The 22194-nt window shown below is 48.4% G+C and overlaps 2 protein-coding genes across 10 annotated transcripts in view; one reads left to right on the top strand and one right to left on the bottom strand.

Moving 5' to 3' along the window:
• The window catches only part of MAP3K13 (mitogen-activated protein kinase kinase kinase 13), a 161010-nt gene extending 159626 nt beyond the window's left edge, over positions 1-1384 (top strand). For all 7 annotated transcript variants that reach the window (XM_078068190.1, XM_078068192.1, XM_078068188.1 and 4 more), the window contains one exon: positions 355-1384. In XM_078068190.1, the coding sequence (XP_077924316.1) occupies positions 355-456 (102 nt within the window). In that variant the 3' untranslated portion in view covers positions 457-1384. The remainder of the gene's footprint in view (positions 1-354) is intronic.
• Positions 1385-6489: 5105 nt separating this feature from the next.
• TMEM41A (transmembrane protein 41A) lies at positions 6490-15076 on the bottom strand. 3 transcript variants are annotated; one of them, XM_036084703.2, is made up of 5 exons: positions 14849-15076; positions 13115-13268; positions 10780-10941; positions 9877-10031; positions 6490-8311 (listed from the first exon to the last, which is right to left on the bottom strand). In XM_036084703.2, the coding sequence occupies exons 1-5, from the start codon at positions 14965-14967 to the stop codon at positions 8167-8169; spliced, it is 735 nt and encodes a 244-aa protein (XP_035940596.1). In that variant the 5' UTR covers positions 14968-15076; the 3' UTR covers positions 6490-8166. The 3 variants fall into 3 exon arrangements, with proteins under 3 accessions (XP_035940596.1, XP_035940595.1, XP_035940597.1); XM_036084702.2 differs by having other exon boundaries at positions 9893-10031; positions 14849-15075; XM_036084704.1 differs by lacking the exon at positions 13115-13268 and having other exon boundaries at positions 9893-10031.
• Between the last annotated feature and the right edge of the window lie 7118 nt (positions 15077-22194).

Here is a 22194-nt window from a genome sequence, read left to right as displayed (position 1 = left end):
CTCTGTGGGTCAGTGCCCTCGTCTGCAAGGGGGAGTGATGACGGCATCTGTCTCCTAGAGTGCTTGTGAGGATTAAGTGAATTTCTAGACGTAAAGCCCTACAGCAGTGCCCAGATCATAGCCAACACTCTGCAAGCGGGGCTGAGGTGGTCCTGCTGTAACTGCCATCATCATCATCGCTGTCATCACCTCTCTAGGTCTTCTTTCTCCAGAAGCCCAGCAAGGGCGGGACCTGGGCTCATTTGTCTTAGCCAGCAACCCAGTATGGTGCCTGTCATGTGGGAGGTGTCCGATACGTGTTTACTAAATGATTGCCCAAATGGATTAATGTTTTATTTTGTCTCGACTTTGCAGAATCCTATGCAGTTTGAAGAATCGGACTGTGACTCTTCCGATGGAGAGTGTTCTGATGCCACAGTTAGGACCAATAAACACTACAGCTCTGCTACTTGGTAATGGAGGAAAACCCATCCTGAAGATCTCATGACTATACTGGCATTTCAGATCGTTCCCCCCCCTCCCCCCAGACTCTTTCCCCTCTCTCCTTGCTTTTTTGTCTGGGAAGAGAGCTGCCCCATCTTTCTTACCCCTAGAAATGAGCTGCAATAACAGGAACATGAGACTTCGCAAATCTCTGGAAAAAAATATCCAAATGAAATTAAGTCTCACTGAACATTTCAATCAAGAATGGCAGGGATCTATTTTATTGAATATTCTAGCTACTGTAACATTGATATTTATTTTTGTTTGACATTTTAACACTTTGTACTGTAAAGAGTGAACTATATATGATATATATAGAGAGACAATAATTCTTGCAAAAAAAAAAGAGAGAGTGAGAGAGAGATAAAGGAAGAAAGAAAAGAAAGAAGTGGAATTTAGGAGCAACATCCTTGGGAATTTGTGGGGCCAGGAGGTATTACTGCTACTTGAACAGGGGACCAGTTTTTTGGCCATAAGTGACTGAAGAAGAGCCAGAGCAAGACATATGGATTATTTTAGAAAACAAAGAACAACAAAGGAAAAGCAATTCCAGGTAACTTGTGAACAGACCACATTAAGTTCAACCAGCTTGTCCACACAGGTGATGGAAATGGCCTAGAAAAGATTGATGACCAGATACTTGCACCCAAGGCCTTTGAGGGCATGTGCTTACTCTAGGAGGAAAAAGACAACTACACCTGTGGAAGCTGATTTCATTTTAAAAATTTGAAGCAGCATCTGGTAGTGAGACTTACAGATAGCGTCAAACCTTGTCTTTGACAAATACTTCCCTTTTTAATGCTGTCATCGTCATGACCTTGACAAACGTGTGACCTTGACCAGTGTGTTGATTTTTCAGACTCAAGTGCCATTTTCTTCTAGCCTATTTCCTTTCCACCTGTTGACCACTTCCTTTAGGAAAAAAGGCGGGGGGTGGGGTGCTGATAAGAGAAAAAGGGGATTTACAACAGTATTAGAAAAGCAAATGTGGAATTTGTGAAAGTACATTCTAACAGTGTCTCAGTTCCACCTCGTGCAGAAGATGGGACCGCCCCTTTGTGGAACCAGGTTGCTTGTCTACTAGAGTCATATTCATTCAAACAGAACAGACTTTGAAGGCAGCTAGCATGTGTGTGAGTCTGTCCAGTGTCCAACCGCAAACCACCCCCCTCGTTTTCATTCATTAACTCATTCCATCCGGGAAGCTTTAGGGCCCGGCTACCCCTAGCAGGCATAAAGGCAAAAGAAGCGACTGGCAAAAGGCAACCCCTTTCCCACCACAACAGCATTTTCCTTAAATGCAACTTGTAAAGTATATTTTACTGCACTCCGGATCAATGCAGTTTGGAACAATTGGATTTGGAAATTTCTGGAAAGAACTGATGCCGAGCAGCAGTTAGAAAGATCTGACACTGTCCAAGGCATGAGGTCCTGCTTGGCTCCGGGGTCCTGGGCTTTGAAAAGCACCCCAAGGTACTTCATGGTGCCTTGGCTTCAAGGAAATTTTTATCTAGAATTTTATATAAAAACAGGTGTTGGCCTAGTTTCCGTCTCTTTCTCCAAGAAAGGTTACTGTCAAATAACCTCTCTAGGCTCAAGACCTGAAGACCCTGGCTCAACTCTTTGACACTGCATCACGTTGGACATTAGGAAAGACTTACACATACAGGTATTAAACTATTTCCAACACAGATGAAACTGTTGCCCCCCCTTCCCTCGGTGTCACTGATTGCATCAGCCAAAAAGGAAAGGCGGAGGGAATTTAGAGCAGTTCCTTTTGCTTGTTTGATCCCTCCATTTGTTTACACTTTATGTTGAGACATTGATTTAAAATTTAGTGTCTATAATTTATAGTGCTTAGGTAGGATGAAGGAGAATGTTTAACTTATACAGAGAGCAGTATTGTTTGCATTAAATTATTCCATTTTGTATAAATTCTGTAGCTGGACTACATGAAAGATCTTAAGTTATGGCATTATTATCATTGTTATTTTATTTTATAATAATTATTCTCATTTTCTGTCGATCAGAAGGTGTGGTTTACAGTGTAGCACAATGATTGTGTGTATTGCTAACCATGAGTAATGATGGCTTTTTATGATCTTTATGAAAGAATGAAAATGGAACTGCCATTTGGGAGCTCCCTGGTATTCATCTTAGTTGTATTCCCTCATTTTCTGTGTGCAACAACAATCATCTGAGGATGCGGGTTCTGCCCTGGAGCCCGGTGGATACACTGTGGTTTTGACTTGATCCTAAAAGCTCCTGGGTGGGCAGATGACTGAGTGGATGGACAAATACTTCAAAAGCTGTAAACTTTCTCAAGTTTCTTAAGAAATAAAATCATGGGACTACATTAGAAGCAAAAAGAGAATTCTTTAGTGCCCTGGGAGGAACCGACCTAGGGGGTTGCCGCCTGGGGCCCGTAGGTCAGGCAGCGCTGGGAGCGGGCAGCAGGTTGTCCTCTCCCTCCTGCCGGGTCCCAGAGCACCAAACCCTTTTTTTTCTCCTGGCTGGGAATAGCAAAGAAACATTAAAACAAAATGACATAAAATGCCTGGCTGTGATGTCATCCAGTAAAAGATGAGAGAAATTCTAGAAGGAGGCCTAGTCACTTAGAGGGTCATACGGCTGGAAAGGTACCTTGAAAGGCCAGAGTTTCCATCCTTGGACCTTAGACCCACACTGTCCTCTGACTCTCTCTGCTTCGTTGCTTCTGGGAACAGAGAGGCTACAAGTCTACATCCTCTTTCTCTCTAGCATAAAACACACTTCAGCTCGTCCAGTTCTTGCCCACCTCTAGTGGCAAAAGAGAAACATGAGGGTCAGCTTCTGTCTTAGCACCTTTCAGTGATGGTCTTCCTAGAAAATCTGATACCTGATACCTCATAATTTTGATGTTTTTTTGAATTACCATCTTGACTGCCTGTCATGATTATGCCATATATACCCATCTGGGTTACTGTTATGAGCATGCTAGGCTAGCAGACAGTGTTGAATCTTTAGTCATTCACCGTATTGTCAAGAGTTGAATAAAGTTCCACACTGAACATTTTTATTTTTAGTAGAAGTGACTAGAGGCTTCAGAAGAGAACAGTGTCCATAGTCTAGGTGAAAAGCCTTCTCTATCCCAGCCTGGCCCTTCACTGCCTGCCTTGAGCTAACCAGGACAGTTGTGAATCGGTGTGTGTTTCTTTGAGAACAACTTCACAGTCATCTGAAGAGTGCTGCATCCAGAGCTCAGGGAATCGAAGAGTGGATTCTTCAGTCCTCAGGACCATGCAACATGCTGTAAGGAGCCTCACAAGACTATGATTTCAAGCTTCAGTGTTGACTGAAAGTTTAACCCCTTTGGGATGAGTGTTCACATTCATTTAGCATCTGTTTTTGACTGACTGCAAGATAATGGGTTTTGTCTTGCAGATGAACATTTGGTTCTGATTTTCATCTATTTCTAGATCATGTCCTCTGATAACAATTCCTATTAAAATGGCTTAGCAGAGGGACTGAGAAGCCGACATCCACTTTGAAATAATAGACCTTACCGCCAGTGAAGTTTCAACCTGTTCGCAAGATTGTGGGAGCTCCTACTCAAAAAGGGTAGCGATGCTAGCTAGCTCTGCCGTAAGATGATTTGGTACAGCCTACTTGAATTTCAGATATTTAAAAACTTTAGTATCAACAAATCATCATTCTAGAATTAAGGATTTTTAAAGTAGGACTTAGTAAATACTAGACATACATTTCAGAGCCTCATTTTTGCTAAATTTCCCTCTCACCCCAAGTAATAGATGTGATGGTATTGGATTTTCCTGGTACCAACCCAATTTTAAATGCCCTCCCCTACTATGAAGAATTGACATCCTTTCCATGTGAATGCAGCCTTATTGATCAAATAATTTACTTTTTTATCCCCATGCCCTTTTGTCTCAAGTTTTCCCCCTTTTCGTAAAATGTTCCCACTTGAACTTTCTGGAACTGAACTCTCCAGAAGAGAACATATTTGGAACCCAAGGAATTCCTGCCCTGCCCTGCCCTGCAGTATAGTGTGTTTTGTTTTTCCACTAGAAAAAGAAACCAGAAACCAAAATACTACTGCATACCGCCATCTACCACCTCCACCCTGAACACCCAAGACTGGTGTTATTTATTGATCGTCATATTCTTTCCACAGCCTCAGAACCTCTCACAGCAGGGCACTGGGGACAACCACCACTTGATTGGAATTGGTGTGTAGGGGGAGATCCGTTTTGGCATCCCAATCCTAAGCTCATAATTAATTTTCTCAAGGTGGTTTGATATCTTGAGTTAGCTCTGAAGGGAGAGTGACAGGATCACACCAGTGTCCTCCTTATGGAGCCCACCCTGTGGCTGTTGGGGCGTCAGCACCATTGGCAGGAAAAAAGGCCACTTGCTTCCGCCCACTGCCCTTTTGGATGACAATTCCAACTGAATAATTTCCAATCACTGATGAATGGAATTCCAAAGTGTCTCTTCATTTACATCATTTCATTGTGTTCAGTAAGCATGTTCCTCCCTCCCCTTCTATGAACAAAGTTAATACGTGAAGTCCCAGTTACTTGCTTCTTTCTTAGACTCCGTGAGGCTAATGTACCAAAACAATGTGATATTCTTTTTAAGACTTTGACTTGTACTGTCGGTATGAATTTAGTGCCTTTCCAGGCAGCAAGATTTTTCTTCTTTGCTGATTTCATAGAATAAATGCCCTAGTATACTCCTACCACCGTTACCAACCTCATAGACTAGCACATAAGAATTACATTAGTCGGCTTGTTTGCATGCTACCGCCAATATTGCAAGCGCCTATTCAAACTGGAATGAACAAGGTTGCCAAGTGGAAGACCCTTCTGGAACCCGGAACACTTCTCAGGGACAAATGGCAGAAGAAGGGGAGCTCTCAAAGCACTGCTTTGAGAAACAGGGTTACCTCCAAAGAGTTGGGGTAAGGCTTCTGTTAACTGTCACGTGATGAGGGCATCGTGGCAGGATTTCACAGAGACAGCCCCCTACGTGGATGCAAGGCCGCTGTAAGGAAACCTTCAGCTGAATGCCAGGCTTACTCCCTGGAGCCACTTCACCGCACTTGGGAGCGCTAGCCCCTGGCCCCAGGTTGCTGCCCGGTGTCCTGGCAGAAAGGGTCCTCCGATGGTGCCACGCAGAGGGCCCCACAGTCAGAATGTGCCAGCTCTTAGGAAGATGGCCCTTAGGGACCGTATCACCTGGGCGGCTCTCCACCACTCGGATTCTTTATTGCAATAATTGGAGTTCCTATCAGTTTGGAGCAAATTCTTTCCTGTGGTTAAGTCTCAAAATGAGCTTCCTCATCTGTCTCCCCGGGGTCTCCAGTCCTGTCAGTCCCCCGCTCCCTGTGGTTTCGGATGCCAGCTCCATTTGTACTGAGCAATTGTACCGTGAGGGGAACGGGAGTGACGATCGAAGCAAACCAATGCATGGAATTAAACAAAAAGTGTGCTTCACTCCTTTCTGGTCCTGTCTTTTCCTAAGGTGCTATGTGGGTCCTGACAGCTGCCTTCACCTGTCCGGGCACTTGTCAGAGCTTTCGGGAAGGGAAGACTCGACAGGCAGGGTGTCCTGCGGCCAGGAAAGCCGGGGGTGGAGAAGCTGGTTTCTGTGGCTCTGTTGTTTCAGACACACCCACAGAAGGAAGGGAAACCATCGTTTTCTTTCCTCATAGTCTCTTCTTGTTTTGTCACAGCCTGGACAGGTGTCCTCTTGCCTTCCCACGGCTTCCCCGCTGCCCATCTTGTAGGTCCTCCTCTGTTTCTAGTGACCCCACTATCGAGTGAGTGCAGAGAAGAAAAAGGGGAAAACAAAAATCTGGCGTCCAAAGAATCATAGTGGTGAGAAGCCTCCCAAGAGTGGAAAGCTAAAACACCATTTTGGATCGTCTGCTTTTCAGCCAATCCTAATTCCCACTGGCAAGGGGAATGGAAAGTTAGCAACATGTCCAACACACACCACACAGAACATTAATATCCATTTATTTGGGAAATTGCTTTACCTGTAAACTCACAACTGGTAAGGCACATTGTAGCAAAATCATGGGGGGAGAGACAAACACAAGGATCTGTGAAGGGCAAAGGGCACATACTTGCAATAGTGTAGAAGACGCTGGTTTCCCCCTTCCCTCCTCCTCCTCCAGAACACAAAAAGCTACAGATTTCACACAGCCTTCTCCTCACCCCCCACTCATTACCAAGCTTCTTTGAAAGCAACACATCTTTAAAAATGAAGTCCTTGTTGTGTTTTTTTGGATCATACCATGTCCCTAAAGCACAGCTTGGGAACTGATGCTTCCTACTGAACAGGAGCATTCTCAGGAATGCATGTAGAACAGTGGGCCAAGTGAAAGCCTTGGCAAGACTTTGGCCAAGCCAGATCAAAACCCAGCAGGTGACGCCCAAAGGCAACAGTTCCGGTAAGAAACGATGAGTTACTCCTGTAGGGTCCGGGATGCCAGAGCTGGTCAGTTTAGGTGCCAAGGTCCTTGTGTCCCTGGCAGCATTAACCCAGGCCTGTGCCCGTTCAATACCACAGCTGCAAGAAGCAATGACAGCTACAGAACATTAAAACGTCACACAACAAAGTAATCCAAAACCAAGTTTCCCTCTTTGGATTAAAAGATAAAAGTATTCCTCAGTTATTCTCGACAAATGACAACATGAAAAAAAATAGAGGGCACACTGGCTGATAGCTGAGTGTACTGAATCCATTCTCTTAGCAGGAGGATGGAGAAAGGATTCATACACAGAAAGGATAGATTAGAAAATGTACTGATAGTCATTTGGTTCAAGTGAGCCAAGGACGCTGCCCCATTCAGACAGGTAAGAATTTCTCCAGAACATACCTACAACATAGAGTTTGCTGCATTCGTATTTAATCTATTTGCAATCAGCTTATTTGTCAGGACATGCAGCTAAGAGGTTTGACATATATGGTTAAGGTCAGTGCATCTGAACACAAAGAGCATCACGGAGATCACTGTGCATTTGAGCTGTACGTGCAAGTTCTGTGCAGTCCGTCAGCTTGTTGCCCTTGGTTTATGGAAGAGGTAGCTCATCAGCAAAAAAGTAGTACACAATACTCTTCGAGAGGCTAACAAGATGAAGGGTAATGTCAGTGATGCGGGTTCACGTCATCATTTATACCACGAACACCCACTAGGGACTTAACAGGAGAACACCTATCACAACAGCCTACCACTTAGCAAAAGAGGCACTCTGGACAAGGACAATCAGCATCTTCTCCTAAGGCAGCTCAGGGCTTGGCAAGAGGCAAATACAACAGACCACCCTGAGTTCCTTGTTATTCAATAGAATATAAATAGGATTTTCTAGAAGGCCATCCGTTTCACAGAGTGTCCTGCTAAGCCAGGACTGGTGTGAGGACCTGGTGCAATCCCCCTTCTAGGGCACAGAAAGTCCTTTATGAAAACACTGCACACAGATGAAGAGTGTCCAAATCACCTGTTGAGGGTAATTAAAAACGATGAGGGGCTGCAGAGGACCACACCATCACACAAATAAGCAACAGAGTCCAGGGACGTGGCAAACAAAAAACCAAGATCACGTGTCCTTTCTACTATTTAGGTGATTAGTGTTGCTTATTTCATTCAAATGCAGGTCCTTCTGACTAAATTTTTTAATGAGGGTTCCAGGAACTAAGGCCACCAGGGCAATGGCCAAAAGCTTGAAGACTGTTTCCCAGGAGAAAAGAGCATCCAGAGAGGTAAGAGTTGACAGGATGGAACCTGTCTGCACACAGATAAAATTGTACGGGACCAAACCTGGAAGAAAGGGAAAGAGCCTGTTACCAGGGGCAGCAAGATGAGAAACAATAACCCCTCAGAAACGTCCCCAGGAATTCACAACCATGACTCCAGATTTTTTTTGCCCAACTCCTGACCCCTAAGCACATTACCTCTTTCCCCTCTCCACCTCTTCCCCTCCTTTCCTCACTTCCCATAAACTGCCCTGTTTAACAAAAAGACTTGAGATGATTTACAAAAAATGCATGTGGCACAATAAGATAAAAATATTTTTACTAGGAAACAAAAAAATAAATGAAGGATAAAAGAAATCAGGAGATACAATTAGTACGAAAAAGTGTAAGGTTCACACATTTGCTAGAAGTGCCCTCAAACTGGGTTCTGAGGACCCAACAGCCTAAGTAATGAGAGGCACCAGCATTATGAGATTTATAATATGCATAAGATAAAAACAAGTTTCTTAGAAACAGCACTACTTTCGCGTTCTATACTGTCTCTAAGAGATCATCAAATCCACTGGATCCCCGAGAAGTCTGACTGGTGGCCAGACAGGCTGGCTGTTTAACAATCCCCTGGGGAAGCTGTTAAAAACACATCCTTGGGCTCCCCCCACCCTCCCCCAAGATTCTGGTTACCTGGGCCTGGAGTAAAACCCAGGAACCTGCATCCTAACAGCTTCTCCTGACTGCCACTCCTGAGACTAATTGGTTTGGGACCCCCTGATCACTCAGTCCTCCCCTACAGTAGACGATGCCTCAAGATCACAGAGCACTCAAGGTCACACAGCTTGTCAGAGAGGAGACTGGAAGCCCGGTCTCCAGAGTCTTTCCCGGCCTCCTGCCACCTAGGTAATCACAGGCTGCTAAGTGAGGAACCAAGACACTTTGTCTGAAAGCCAATATGACCGGAATGAGCTGTGGTCGATTTTGCTTCGACTTAAGATCTCAATTTCTCTCTCAAGCATTCCCTACTAATAGCAGCTGCTCAACCACAGATTTGTTCTGTCCGACCTAGAAGTCCTGAGTAGTCAGTCTTTCTCTCCATGCTCTCAAGTAGGTTTACGAGCAGCGCTCCTTGCCTTAGGCTTACAGAGGGCGGTTCACCTCCAATGTGAAGACGACAACAGTCACTGACTTTACGGGCTGATCCGAGGCCCAGACCCGGAGAAACCATGCTCTTGTCCCAGCCCCTCACCTGGCCAAGCTGCTCTGCTCCTCTCTTCAGCCTCCACCCTTTCTTCACCCACACCCCCTCACTCCAGCTCGGCTTTCCTGCCGGCATTTCCTGAGACCTGGCTAAGGGCCAAGTGACTCATCTTCCACAGAGGATGCTACCAAACCCCGTGCCCAGCACAGTGCTGCCCACAACAGGCGCTAAGCACCGCTGTGGGGTGAACTATCCTTACTTCTCCCAAAAGTATTTTTATAGGTTTTCTGTTCAGCCCTGAGCAGATCTGAAATCAGGAATAATTACTGGAGGTCGCGACTCTTGATGCTGTTCTTCACAAACCTGGGCTCTCAGAGGCAGACACAGGCCCACATGGGTAGGCCTCCGACACAGCAATGCTCAAGACTCAGACTTACCCCACCAGCTTCTTACCAATCAGAACAGAGAAGAAGAAATGCACAATCGGGATGTTCAGAATCGGAGCTGAGAGGTTCAAGAACCAGTTTGGCGTCATGGGGAAAAGTCTCAAAAACAGCAAGAAAAAAAACAGGCTATTTCTATTCTCCTCCACCTGTAGCCAAAAAAGACAAGGCCATTAAGAAGCAGAGAATCTCTAGATATTGAAAATCTGATAGCACCAAGCACTGTTCTAGATACTTCATATATTCTGTTCCTGAATCTCCCAACAAACCTCCAGGGTAAAGACTATTTTCTTCATTTTTTTAAATTGAGATTTTATTTATTAATTTGACAGAGAGAGAGAGCACAAGCAGGGGAGTAGCAGAGGGAGAGGGAGAAGCAGGCTCAATCCCAAGACCCTGGGACAGGGGCAGACACTTAACCGACTGAGCCGCCCAGGCGCCCCTGTTTTCCTCATTTTTAAAATGGAAGTACTGGGGTGCCAGGGTGGCTCAGTCGTTAAGCATCTGCCTTCGGCTCAGGTCATGATCCCAGGGTCCCAGGATCGAGCACCGCATCAGGCTCCCTGCTCCGCGGGGAGCCTGCTTCTCCTTCTCCCCCTCCTGTGTTCCCTCTCTCGCTGTGTCTCTGTCAAATAAATAAATATTTTTAAAAAATAAAATAAAATGGAAGTACCTGAGACTCAGAGAAGTCAGGAATTTGCCCAAAGTCACAGAGCGCATAATGATGAAGCCGGAATTTGATCCCAGGTCTGTGCCTCATGAACAGACCAAAAGGAGCCCCTAAGAGCTCCAAAGCAGGGCGGGGGACCACGGTAGGAAATTCCTGCCTGCACACCCCTCAGGGCCCTGAGGTGACCGTCAGGGGGCCCAGCACTAGGTTGCGGCCCCTCCCCTTACCTTCCTCTGCAGCAGGGACACTTTCTCAGGAAAGTAGGAGACCACCAGCTGCTTGCCAAAGACACTGGAGAGCAGGTAGCAGCACGTGGCGCCCACTGATGTCAACACACAGCACAGCAGAAGCCCCAGCCATGGTCCGAACAAAGCACCAGCTAAAATATTCTGCAAAAATAAAACAAACCCCTCAGCCGTTAGAACATCTGCTGGCTACCAGTCACCTTGTACTGGGGCCCAAGAGTCATAGGTTCCCTCCTCTTCCAGTGATTTTCCCAACCCACACTCAACTCCCATTCTAAAGGGGTGAATGAACAGTGATGACAGGGCTGGGAACTGTACCCCTGGCCTTGGTCTCTTCACCTTCCAAACAGGGATGAGGTGAACACTTCAGAAGGCAGGAGAACATTCTCTGGGACAACATGGGTATACAGCCCCCCGGCCTGCTGCGCGGGCTGTGGGAGGTCCTGCGATCAGGAGTGCTCCAAGAAGGGAGAAATGCAACTCACACGTTATTGTTACCATTTTAAATGAACAGAAACCATGAATTTTCCTTCAGTAAGACCACCCAAGCTATATAAAACGTCCTCTTTCTTTGCTTCCTGCTGGAATTACATCTGTGGTAGAGAACACTGGGGGTTCCATGTTGACCAGAGCTCTAGCTGACACTCAAAAAAGTCTTAGATTCAGAAAAATGAAAAGTGAGCAAATACATCCTAAATACAGTTTGGCCGGTAGACGTCACCCTGCCAAACATGGGATCCAAGAGAGAAAGTAAAAGGGGAACTTCCAAGTGAGACGGTGGGGGTCTGATGAGCACCTACTATAAGTGAAGTGCTTGACTACATGTCTTATTTCATCCTTACAACGACCCTGTGTCATATGCCATCCTTACAGCATTCTCGCAGGGAGAGATTAAGTATCGTGCCCAAGCTCCTCCACTAGACAGAGACAGGATTCACTCCCAGGTAGCATCTGACTCTGCCCTGAATAGGGATCAGCTCAAGAGGGGAGGCAGGGGGCGCCTGACTGGCTCAGTCAGTAGAGCCTCTGACTTTGATCTCAGGGTGGTGAGTTTAAGCCCCATGTTGGGCATGGAGCCTACTTAAAAAAAAGAAAGAGGGAAGGCAGCTACAGGGGCACCCCCAAGAAGTCAGTCCCAGACCTCAAGCACCACACACCTCCCTGTCTCTCTTGACATGGACATGTTTGCTTTTCTTCCAGTTTCCAGCCCGAGCCTGGAGTAAAGATGCCAAGGCAGGAGAAAAAAGCAGGACGGAAGGAAGCTTTCAGGGTCTCCTGCTCAGTCACTTAGTCATTCAACAAGTGCTGAGGGCCACTGTGCACCAGGCACCATCACCGAGCCAGGTGCTCTCCACGCACCGTTCCATTTAACCCTCCACAAGACAACGCGCAGGAGTAGCCCCAATTTCCAGATGAGGAAACAGAGTTGGAGAAGTTAAAGGGTTGCCCGTGGTTACACAGCTGAGATTCAAGCTCACCCCAAGCCCTAAAATACACACACATTGACATGAAACAGCTGAAAATGCTGTGGGGAGGACAGCAAGGTTCTTCCTTAGAGCCTTAGGCAGCAACTGAACAGAAGCAGCCCGCAGCGAGAGTGCACACCCAGGCCCAGCACCACGGCTCCGAGGGCGGTGGGGGGGGCCGCCTGGGAAGTCAGGACGATTCGTCCTCCCCACACCCTCCCCACGCAGGGAGGTCTCCCCGGCCTCTCCAGCCTCACATCATCATCAACAACTTGCATCTGTTCGTCAAACATCTGGGAAGGCACTTCCCTGAGCCGGGCAAAGAAACACAAAGCCGAGAATCAGGAATGGGCCCGGTTCTCAAAGAACTCAACGACTAGTGGAGAACACGGATTTTCAAAAAGTAATAGAAAACGGTGCCAAGATGCAGAACGTTCTGGAAGCTCCGAGAGGAACAGCTCACCCAGCCCGGACTGTGTGTGTGTCTCTGGGACAGCGCGCAGCCATCAAGGCCTTGGAAACAAGAGGAGAGGCCGACTCTGGGGCCAGGGAGACACGGGTTCAGCCCCCCAGCCCCGCCCCTCCTCTCCCTGTCACCTCGGACAGTCCCTTCCCACCGCAGTGTTTCCTTATCTGTAAAATGGGATCATGACGCCCACACGCTAAGGCTGCTAGGAGAGTTAAATAAGGTCAGGAAAACAACCAGGACAGTGTTTGACCCAGGGGAGGCTGTCGACAAATGGCCGCCACAGTACTCTTCCTCTGGACTGTGTGATTTGCAGCCTAAGGGCCCCTCTGCAAAGACAGAAGGTGGATTCCTGGCGGGCACAGAAGGAGGGCAGGGCACTGACCAGGAAGCTGGAGCCAGGGATGGCAAAGCCCTGTTTGTAGAGGTAGGCGCCGCAGAAGAGCAGGAACACGTAGGCCGGGTGCTCCTTCCGGTACTCTCGAAGGACCTCGGAGAGCTCCCGCAGCTCCGCCAGGTCTGAGGGGAACCACAGTGACCTGGGGATTTGGAAAAGCGCATGGAAACGTGAGTCCAGATCGGCCTAGGACCTAGGAAAGTCACTTGTGCCTTCATTCCAAAGTAGGTTTATAAATGTGCCCATCATCTGGTTTGCTGGGAACGCACACATACTGGGAGCCCAGGGTGACAGGGGACCTGATACCACACAGCGGAGGAAGACAGAAGAGCCCTGGTTTGGGAAGCAAGACCTGGGTTAACATCTCAACTCTGCTGCTATCCAGCAGTGTGATCTCGGGCTAGTCCCTGGGCCTCAGTTTCCTTATAGAAAAAATGAGTGGTAAGTGCCCTTTTAGTTCTCAGGTTTTATGATGTATTCTTAAGAGGCAAACGCATTCATTTTCAGGCAAGAACTAAATGTCCTAAATTGGCTTCCCTTCATGGAACGCCCCCTCCCCCACAAGCTTCAGGCCAAGGACAATTGAAACTTCACAGTGCTCCCCAGTTACTAGGTAAAAAGACTGTTTTATCAGTCACTAACAGGCCAATTAAAGATTCTCTGGGAAAGTATATCTGTCCCATATCATAAACATAAGCTTCTTGGTAACATGTCAGGCTTGAAACCAACCCTTTCAAAGAGGCTCCCCCCTCCCCAACTCTTTATCTGGCCATTAGGGCATTCTGAATCCTGTACAAGGGTTACAGTGTAAAGGCTACCTTGCCTTTGAGATAAGAGTAACCCTTGAATCCATCAATGATCAATTATGAGCAAACCCGCCTACTTGTCATCAGAATGTTTCTCTTAGTATGTCTGACATCCACAGCACAGCCTTCTCAACTAGAGCAAAAGAATACTGTAACTGAACACAGTTATCCTCATATTCAAATATAAGTAACATCCTTGCCAACGCAAGGCTGTGCCAGGCACACTTCCATAAACTTCATAAACTGTATGCTACACTCCCGGGGAATCAGCCCGGCGGCGCCGCCTCCCGCCCCACCAAGTCGGTCATGAGAAGGCAAAAAGGAGAGACAGCCAGGAAGACGGGCGGACCTGATCATTAGTTCGTGAATAATTTAAAGTCCATGCAACACTCCTGAAGACCGAATGCCTGCAAGCCCCAACGGCAGAGCTGACGGGAAGCGAGATGGGGTGGGGAGGACGGAGGAGGGAGGCTGATAGCAGTTGTGGAGAGGGGGGCTGCCGGTCCACCCCGGGGCGAGGGTCGGGTTAGGGCTGGGCCCGGGAAGGCGACGGGCGCACGGCTCCCGCGGCGACGCCACCGCGCCGACAGAGGCGCGCGAACGGGCGCCGCGGGGATAAGACGCCGCGTTTCCCTCTGCAAATCACCGCCCTGCGTGCAAAGCCAGCGATCGCGCGCCCAAACTGCACACCGCGCAGCCGGCAGCCGGCAGCCCCAGCCAGGGCCCCGACTCCCATCCACCCCGCCGGCCCGACACCGGACAGATGCGGCCGGGCCACCAGACCCCGATCCCCAGTCCCAGAACCGAACCCCCGCCCCCGACGCCTCCGCTCCCGGAACCGAATCTCCCACTCCCAGACCCCCTCCTCGGACCTGGCTCCCTTCCTCTGACCCGAACGGCGGCCCCCGCCACGCACCTGCCTCCGGTCTCCTCGCCGGAGCCCAGCGTCCGCCCCCGGGGCAGTCGCGTCGACAGCAAGTACAGGGCGAAGGTGGAGCCGACGAAGACCAGCAGGAGGCCGAGCAGGGGGCGCATCTCGGCGCCCGCTCCCGGACCCGCCGAGCCGCCGGGGAACCTGCAGGCAGCTCCCGGCCCGGGGCTGCGCGCGGCCTGCGCCTGCGGAGCGCATTCACGGACGGACCGGGGCGGGGTCCGCACCAAGCCCCGCCCCTGGACCCCGGCCCCGCCCCCGGCCTGGGCTCCGCGGGCTGAGCGGGCTTGTTGAGATTCCAGCCGAGATTCCAGCCGAAACCTGTCTTGCAGCAGCTCTACTGTGCGTCTGCCCTCCTTCCGTCTGCGCATCTTTTTCCATGTTTACCTCTGTCTCTTTCTCTGCTTATTTGCAGGCTCTTTGCCAGGCGCTGGGAGATCCAGAGGTGATTCACGAGCCCTGCCTACAGCGAGCTTGCAGTCTAGTGCTCAACACTCTCTTGTCCACCCCCAGCTGTGATACAAAGCAGATACAGCCCGTGCTCCAATCAAGTGCGGTGGGACGGTCATAATGACCACAGAAATAATGAAAATTACTTTTTATTGAGCCCATTATCCCTACCCCTCACAACAATCCGGCAAGGTTGGTATTTTTGTCTTTATTTAACAGATGAAAAAATCTGAGTCTCAGATTAAGTGACATCCCCAGAAAAGAGAGCCCTGATTACTGTTGCGGAGGACCACCTGAGCTAGGGCGTCTCAAGCTCTTTGTTGGTCTCTGATGGCTCTGGCGGTAGTCAGCTATTTTGTTAACAGTTCTGGTAAAACTGCTCATCATAGCTTCTGGGCCCGCTGTGCCTGCTCCAAGCCATGAACCTATGATTCTAAAGTATGAGTTAAACTGATCTCTGGAATATCCCGCAGGAAGGTGGCAGCCTGGGCTGTGGCCACAGCTTTTTTTTTTTTTTTTTTTTTTTTTTTTTTGAGAGAGAGAGCAGGGGGAAGGGGGAGAAGCAGACTCCCGCTGAGCAGGGAGCCTGATGTGGGGATCCCAGGGCCCTGAGACCATGACCTGAGCTGAAGGCAGACCCTTAACAGACTGAGCAGTAACTTTCTATTACTGATAAGTCTCTTGACTCTCTTGAGTGAGGTTTGGGGTAGTGGCTATAATCATTTTAAGAATAATAAGAGCGATTGTTAGGTATCCTAGAAAACATGCATCAGTAAGGCCTCCAACTATTAAGACATTCATAAGCCCAAGGCTGGTGATCATATCCACAAATGAAAATGTATCCCCCTGGTGGGCAGAGGACTCCAAATGTTAAAAGAGAGAGAGAGAGTCAGGATTAGAATCCAAGTCAACCTGGGTACAAAACTAATGGTCCCACACTGCGTGGATTCATGGAGGAGGCAGGGTTTGAGTTTACCTTAAAGATGAGCAGGATTTCCACAACAGAGAAAGGAAGGAGAGGGTGAGCTAGGGGCCCAAGTAAGGCACCAGAGTCCAGTTTCGTGAAGCCTAAACTATATGAGAAATGAGAAGTTGGAGACAAACTGGAAAGCATTGGAAGGCAGGCTTGGGAGCTGGATTTTTCAATATTGTGCATGGTGAGACAGGAACAGAGGTGTTTAAACAAGAGAATGATTTAGTTCCCGTTTTAGGATGTTTGCTCTGGCAGATGATTAGAACACGTTCTGAGTTGGTAGTTGCAACTGTCCTAGTAAGAAAGGATGCAGGCTGAGACAGGACCACAGCAATGAGAATGAAGGGAGGAGGATGGACACACGAGGAGGAGCTGAGTTGGTAGGAAATATGACGGATTACATGGAGAAGAGGCAGAGAGGACTCCATAATGCCACAAGCCTAGACAACAGAGAGAAAGCGTCTTCATCATATCATTCAGAGCACCTCTTGGGCCAAGTAAGAAGCACCTGTCAGAATTTGAAGTGTAGCAGGTCCTAGCAATTCCGTGTCCAGGAATTTAACTTAGAGATATGCTCACAGACAAAGATGTATGTTCCAGGGTATTCCCTCAGCTTTGTTTTGGTATTACGAGATTGGGAACAACCTAAATGCCCATCAGTTGGGGACTAGTGAGATTATTTGTGGTATATTCAAAAAGGAACACTAAGTAGCTTCCTAAAAGAGGGAGTCAACTCTATATCATGATAGAGCGCAGTCGCCATGGAGATAGCAGGGATAAACAGCGAACAGACAAGTCGCATTGTTAGAGCATACCATGATACATCTATAGAAAGAAAAAAGGGATATGCTTTCCCTTTTCAAACTACTGAAGTATTTATGAATGAAATGATTCAGTCTGGGATTTGCATCAAAATAATGGGATGCGAGTTTAGTGGTAGGGATAGAAATCAAAAAGATTGGCCATTGAATTGGTAATTGTTGAAGCTGGCTGATGGGCACGTGGAGGAGGATTTTATACATGTATTCTATTTCCGTATGTTTGAAATTTTCCATTTAAAAAATGTGGGGAAATTGTCTCAGCCCTCCATTCGTTCTCTCCCTTCAAACCCTCCATACCAGCTGAGCATGCACCATGTTAGTTCATGTCTTACAACGCTCTTCCCTCTCTCTTGGGCAATCTCTGCCTGAAAAATTGCTACTCTTTCATAACCACACAGGGCAATTGTCACCTCCTCTGAGAAGCCTTCTCCAGCTCCCACATTCAGAAAGGTTGTTCCTTCTCTGTGCTTGGGGTTCCCTGTGAAGTGTCTGTATTCCTATTATTACAAATACTGTGTCATTATCCATCTCCCCAGTGGACAGTAAACATTTCTCTAAATGAGACAATGTCTCATCTATCTTTTGTCTGTCCCAGCCCTTAGGCCTGTGCTTGGCTTATAATTGGCACTTAACAAATGTTTGTTAAATTAATGGGTCAGGTCTAGCGAGGAAATGATTAGTTGTTTGGATGGGTACATGTTGATTTGAGAAGTCAGAGGAATACAGGAGGAGAGAAAGTAAATGAACAACTAACATTATTGAGCCTGTGCCAGGAGTGTGCTGGGGCCGAGAACAGTAGTGAACAAGAAGGCAAGGCTTCTACTCTCAAGGACTTGACTCTCCCTTTGGTTGGGGGACAGCATGGGGAGAGTTATCATTTTAGAGTAGAATAGGTGCTCTGGGGGAAATAGATATGGCAAAGCTTATTCAACTCCAGAGAAGCAAGTATCATGAACCCACTTAATGAGTGCATGGGTGAGCAGGTGTTCAGATGAAGGCTCTTTGTGAGTGCTGCTGAAGGCCACAGCTGTGAGTGCTGAATAAGACGCAACCCCCGTCTGCCCCTCCTGAGCCCCTGCTCCTTCCTCTGTCCTGCAGTGCATCTCAACAAGCAGGTGAAAATCCAGAGCTCCAATTGCATTCGGATCTGGAGATCATCTTTCTAGAGTAGAGAGTCGAAACAAGGGGATGGGAGAAGGTCTCCTAGACAGACCATGAGACTTTGGAAAGGAACAGCAGCTGAGAGTCACTGAGTACTTAGTACACTCCAGACCGCACAGAAAGCATTTTACATGCATGCATGACAGCAGTTATTCCACATAACGTCCCTTATGAAGCAGGGACTTTTTTTAATTTTAATTTTTTAAATATTAATTTAATTTTTATTTTTTTTAAAGCTTTTATTTATTTGACAGAGAGAGAGCGCACAAGCAGGGGGAGTGGCAGGCAGAGGGAGAAGCAGGCTCCCCGCTGAGCAGGGGGAGCCCGATGTGGGACTCGATCCCAGGACCCTGGGATCATGACCCAAGCCAAAGGCACTCACCTAACCGAGCCACCCAGGCGCCCTGAAGCAGGGACTCTTAACAGCCCCACTTTACAGTCCAGGAAAGGGAAGCTTAGGAAGAGTTAAGTAAGTTGACAGAGGTCACACACCAGAGCCTAATCTCTTACCCTACGCTACCTTCTTGAGAAAGAGAGGACTGAGATCAGAAGTCTGGTAAGGAAATCATGGAATCAGAGAACAAGATGGCTCACTCAGGGATGTCGGTGAGGGGGAGGAGTGTCCCAAGAGCCCAAGAAGCAGTGTTAGAAAAGGAAGCAGTGTGCAGTGTCAGAGTCTGTGGGAAAACCCAGCAGGCACACCTGAGGGTTGTGGGATTCCGCGAACCTGGGGGGGGAAGAGACCTTTGACAGAGCTCTTTTGGGGGATGCAAACCTGATTTCCCACAGGCTCACCACCCAAGCCACTGCTTGCTGCCTGATCCACCCCACTCCCCGGGATTCCTATTCTGATTCCTCCTGCTCAACCTGTCTGCATGGGAAAGAAGCCTTAAACTGGGTTCCTCACTCCCATCCCACCTCCACGCTGATCTGTCTCCCTGACCCAGCACCTGCAGAGCTAACTCTAACCAGCTGGTGCACCACCTGGCATATACACTAGCCTCTGTTGAGCCCATTCATTTACAGCACATGCCCAGGCAGCCTGACAAAGGACAGCAGTAACCCCCGACCAGGGACACATGCTGGACTGAGAAGCAGGTAGGTGCCAGTTGCTCAGGGAAGTGGGAGGGAAGAAAAGGCAAGAGTTCCAGTGAGAGTGGATTAGCCAGGCACTCACTGAGGCTCTTTGTCAATAGCACTCAAGCTCCTTTATTGGCTGGATTGGATCTGCACAGAGCAGTTGAAAGGAGTAGCTCAAGGACCACAGGATTTAGCTACCCTACCCCGTTCCAGCCATAACTGATTGGAACGGGATGGACACCTTCCCCAAGAGGAGGATCTAAGTGCCGCTTCCTCTCCCTGGATTTTGGAATTGGGCCACCTAGTGATTGAATAGCTGGGGACACAATGGTACCAATGATCTCAGGGGTCCACAGCTGCCCTGTGAGGGAGCCAAGCTGGGTCAGAGACTCAAGGTAGAGCACAGGGTCAACAAAGGCCCATGAACTCTTGCTAAAGGCTCGGGGCTGCCCCATCCCTGCCCTTCCTGAAGGCTGATGGTTGAGCTCTTGGGTTTCCACAAATCCCCTCTCTAGTAAAATTTGCATTAGTATGAGTAGATTTCCCTTACTGGCTTCAAAGTCTTCTGGCTAAGCTAGGGTTTTGCAGGACTGGGAGCATGGCGCATGGGTCCAAGGATGAGAGGTTCCAGATTTAGGGTTTGGGAAGTAACAGTGTTAAGTGTATTGATGTCTAAATCCAAGTGGAGGTGACTCCCTCAAGTCCTAAAGATGAGTCCACTCCATTCTGTTCAGCAGACATTTATCGAATACTTGCTTTGCGCCTCACACTGTGCTAGGTGCTGGGGCAACAAATAAGCCACCGCTGCCTCTGCAGTGCTCACAGTCTCAGAGGGGGGACAGACACAGAAATACAGTACAATACAGCGTAAGAAAAGCAGTGATGGTGCACGTACAAAGTCAGTGGCAGAAGGGAGTTGTGGAAAGCAAGGGGGGACTTTGAACCACAGCTTGGAGTCATCCAGGAATGCTGGAGGGGCCTGGAGGGTTTTAGCCAAGGCTCTAAAATGGGGAAGTGAAGGAAAGCAAAATCTCCTTGCCTTCAGGACTGGTGGTTTTGGTGAAGAAGGGTGTCAGGACCATCTGGAAGGTTCTAAAGAGGAGTGAAAAAAGAGCCAACCTCTCTTTTTTCCCGGGGAGCCTGGGAGATGGGTAATGGGTCTCCAGAGAGAATGGAAACAGTAAAGAAGTGCTGGGGGGGCGCCTGGGTGGCTCAGTCGTTAAGCGTCTGCCTTCGGCTCAGGTCATGATCTCAGGGTCCTGGGATCAAGCCCCGCATCGGGCTCCCTGCTCCGCGGGAAGCCTGCTTCTCCCTCTCCCACTCCCCCTGCTTGTGTTCCCTCTCTCTCTGTGTCTGTCACATAAATAAATAAAATCTTTAAAAAAAAAAAAAAAAGAAGTGCTGGGAAAGAAGGCTAAGGCAGAGAAGGCTGTGCGCCTCCGTGGAAATGGGCAATGGCTGGGAGTAGGGGGAGCTCTTACAACTGAACATGGTTCCATAGGGTTCAGAAGATCATGATGAGCATTCATTTAATATGCCCTGAGCACAGACTACGTTGTAGGCGCCACATTAGGCTCATTGCCCCTGCCTTGCAGAGCAGTCTAGTAAAGACAGACATTAACCAAATAATCACACCAATAAATGTAAGGGGGAAAAAAGCTCAGTAGGAGATAATTGATGAAGATGGGAGGGAAGTGGGTAGACTGCAATTTAATTGCATCTTGGATTTGGGATTCAGACAGAGACTCTGACAAAGAGGAGGGAGGAGAGGCAAGGATAGCAAGAGTGGAAAGTTCAGGGGCCTTGGGAGAACCTGTGAAGGGAGTGGCCACACCTGCCCTCACTTCTCTGGATCACTGTCACTTGAGACTCATTGAAATTCATCTCCATCCAGTGAACAAACTTCCTTCAAACTTCCTTCCGTTAATCATTCATTGATCCATCCGTTTGTCCATTCATCCACCCATTCCCCAGTGAGCCAGGTACTGTGCTAAGAGACACCAGAGAAGCCGAGACAGACCCCCTGGCACGAGGAGTTCATGATGATAGCAATGCTATTCTGACATTTTCTTGCTGTTGTTTTGGCCCCTGCCTACCAGGTGAGGGAAAGAGGACAGAGAAATGGCGGTGCTAATCAAGATATGGGACCAGGGCGCCTGGGTGGCTTAGTCCGTTATGCGTCTGCCTTTGGCTCAGGTCATGATCCCAGGGTCCCTGGGATCGAGCCCCTTGTCTGGCTGTCTGCTCAGTGAGGAGTCTGCTTCTCCCTCTGCCTCTGCTCCTTCCTCCAGCTCATGCTCTCTCTCTCTCTCTCTCACTCGCTCGCTGTCTCTCTCTCCCAAATAAATAAATAAAATCTTAAAAAAAAAAAATACAGGATCAGTAAAACTCTAAAAAGAAATCAGGGCCTATCAGCACACTGATCTCTCTGTGCACAACTGCTGGAGAAATGTGGAAGAGGGAGGAAGGATGAGAAGATAGCCAAGTGGGCAGGAGCATCTCTGAGCCGCCTTCCTTCCCAAGTTCAGGCTCCACACGATGCATACAGAAACCTGTACAAGATGTGCCACACAGGAATGTATGTATAGAGTTCTATAGTTTATCAAATAAAGACTCCATTTCTTTTAAAAGGGCTGTTCTCACAGAAAGGAGAACAATCACTTGGATGAGGAGGGGGTTATGGGCCTGTGACACTCCGGAATCTCAGGAACCTTCCTGCAGTGGCCACAGCTGCGGGATGGGTTGTGCCCCCCCCTTTGGCTCTGTGCCTGCACTGGGCATCAGGCCCCGGGGATGGTCCTCCCCTGGTTCTGGCCTCTCTGGCCTTGGCCCTCCAGGGCCTCTTG

The sequence above is a fragment of the Halichoerus grypus genome, chromosome 1 (assembly GCF_964656455.1).
Source record: "Halichoerus grypus chromosome 1, mHalGry1.hap1.1, whole genome shotgun sequence".
In the NCBI taxonomy this organism is placed as follows: Eukaryota; Metazoa; Chordata; class Mammalia; order Carnivora; family Phocidae; genus Halichoerus; species Halichoerus grypus.
This window is presented reverse-complemented; position numbering and strand designations above follow the sequence as displayed.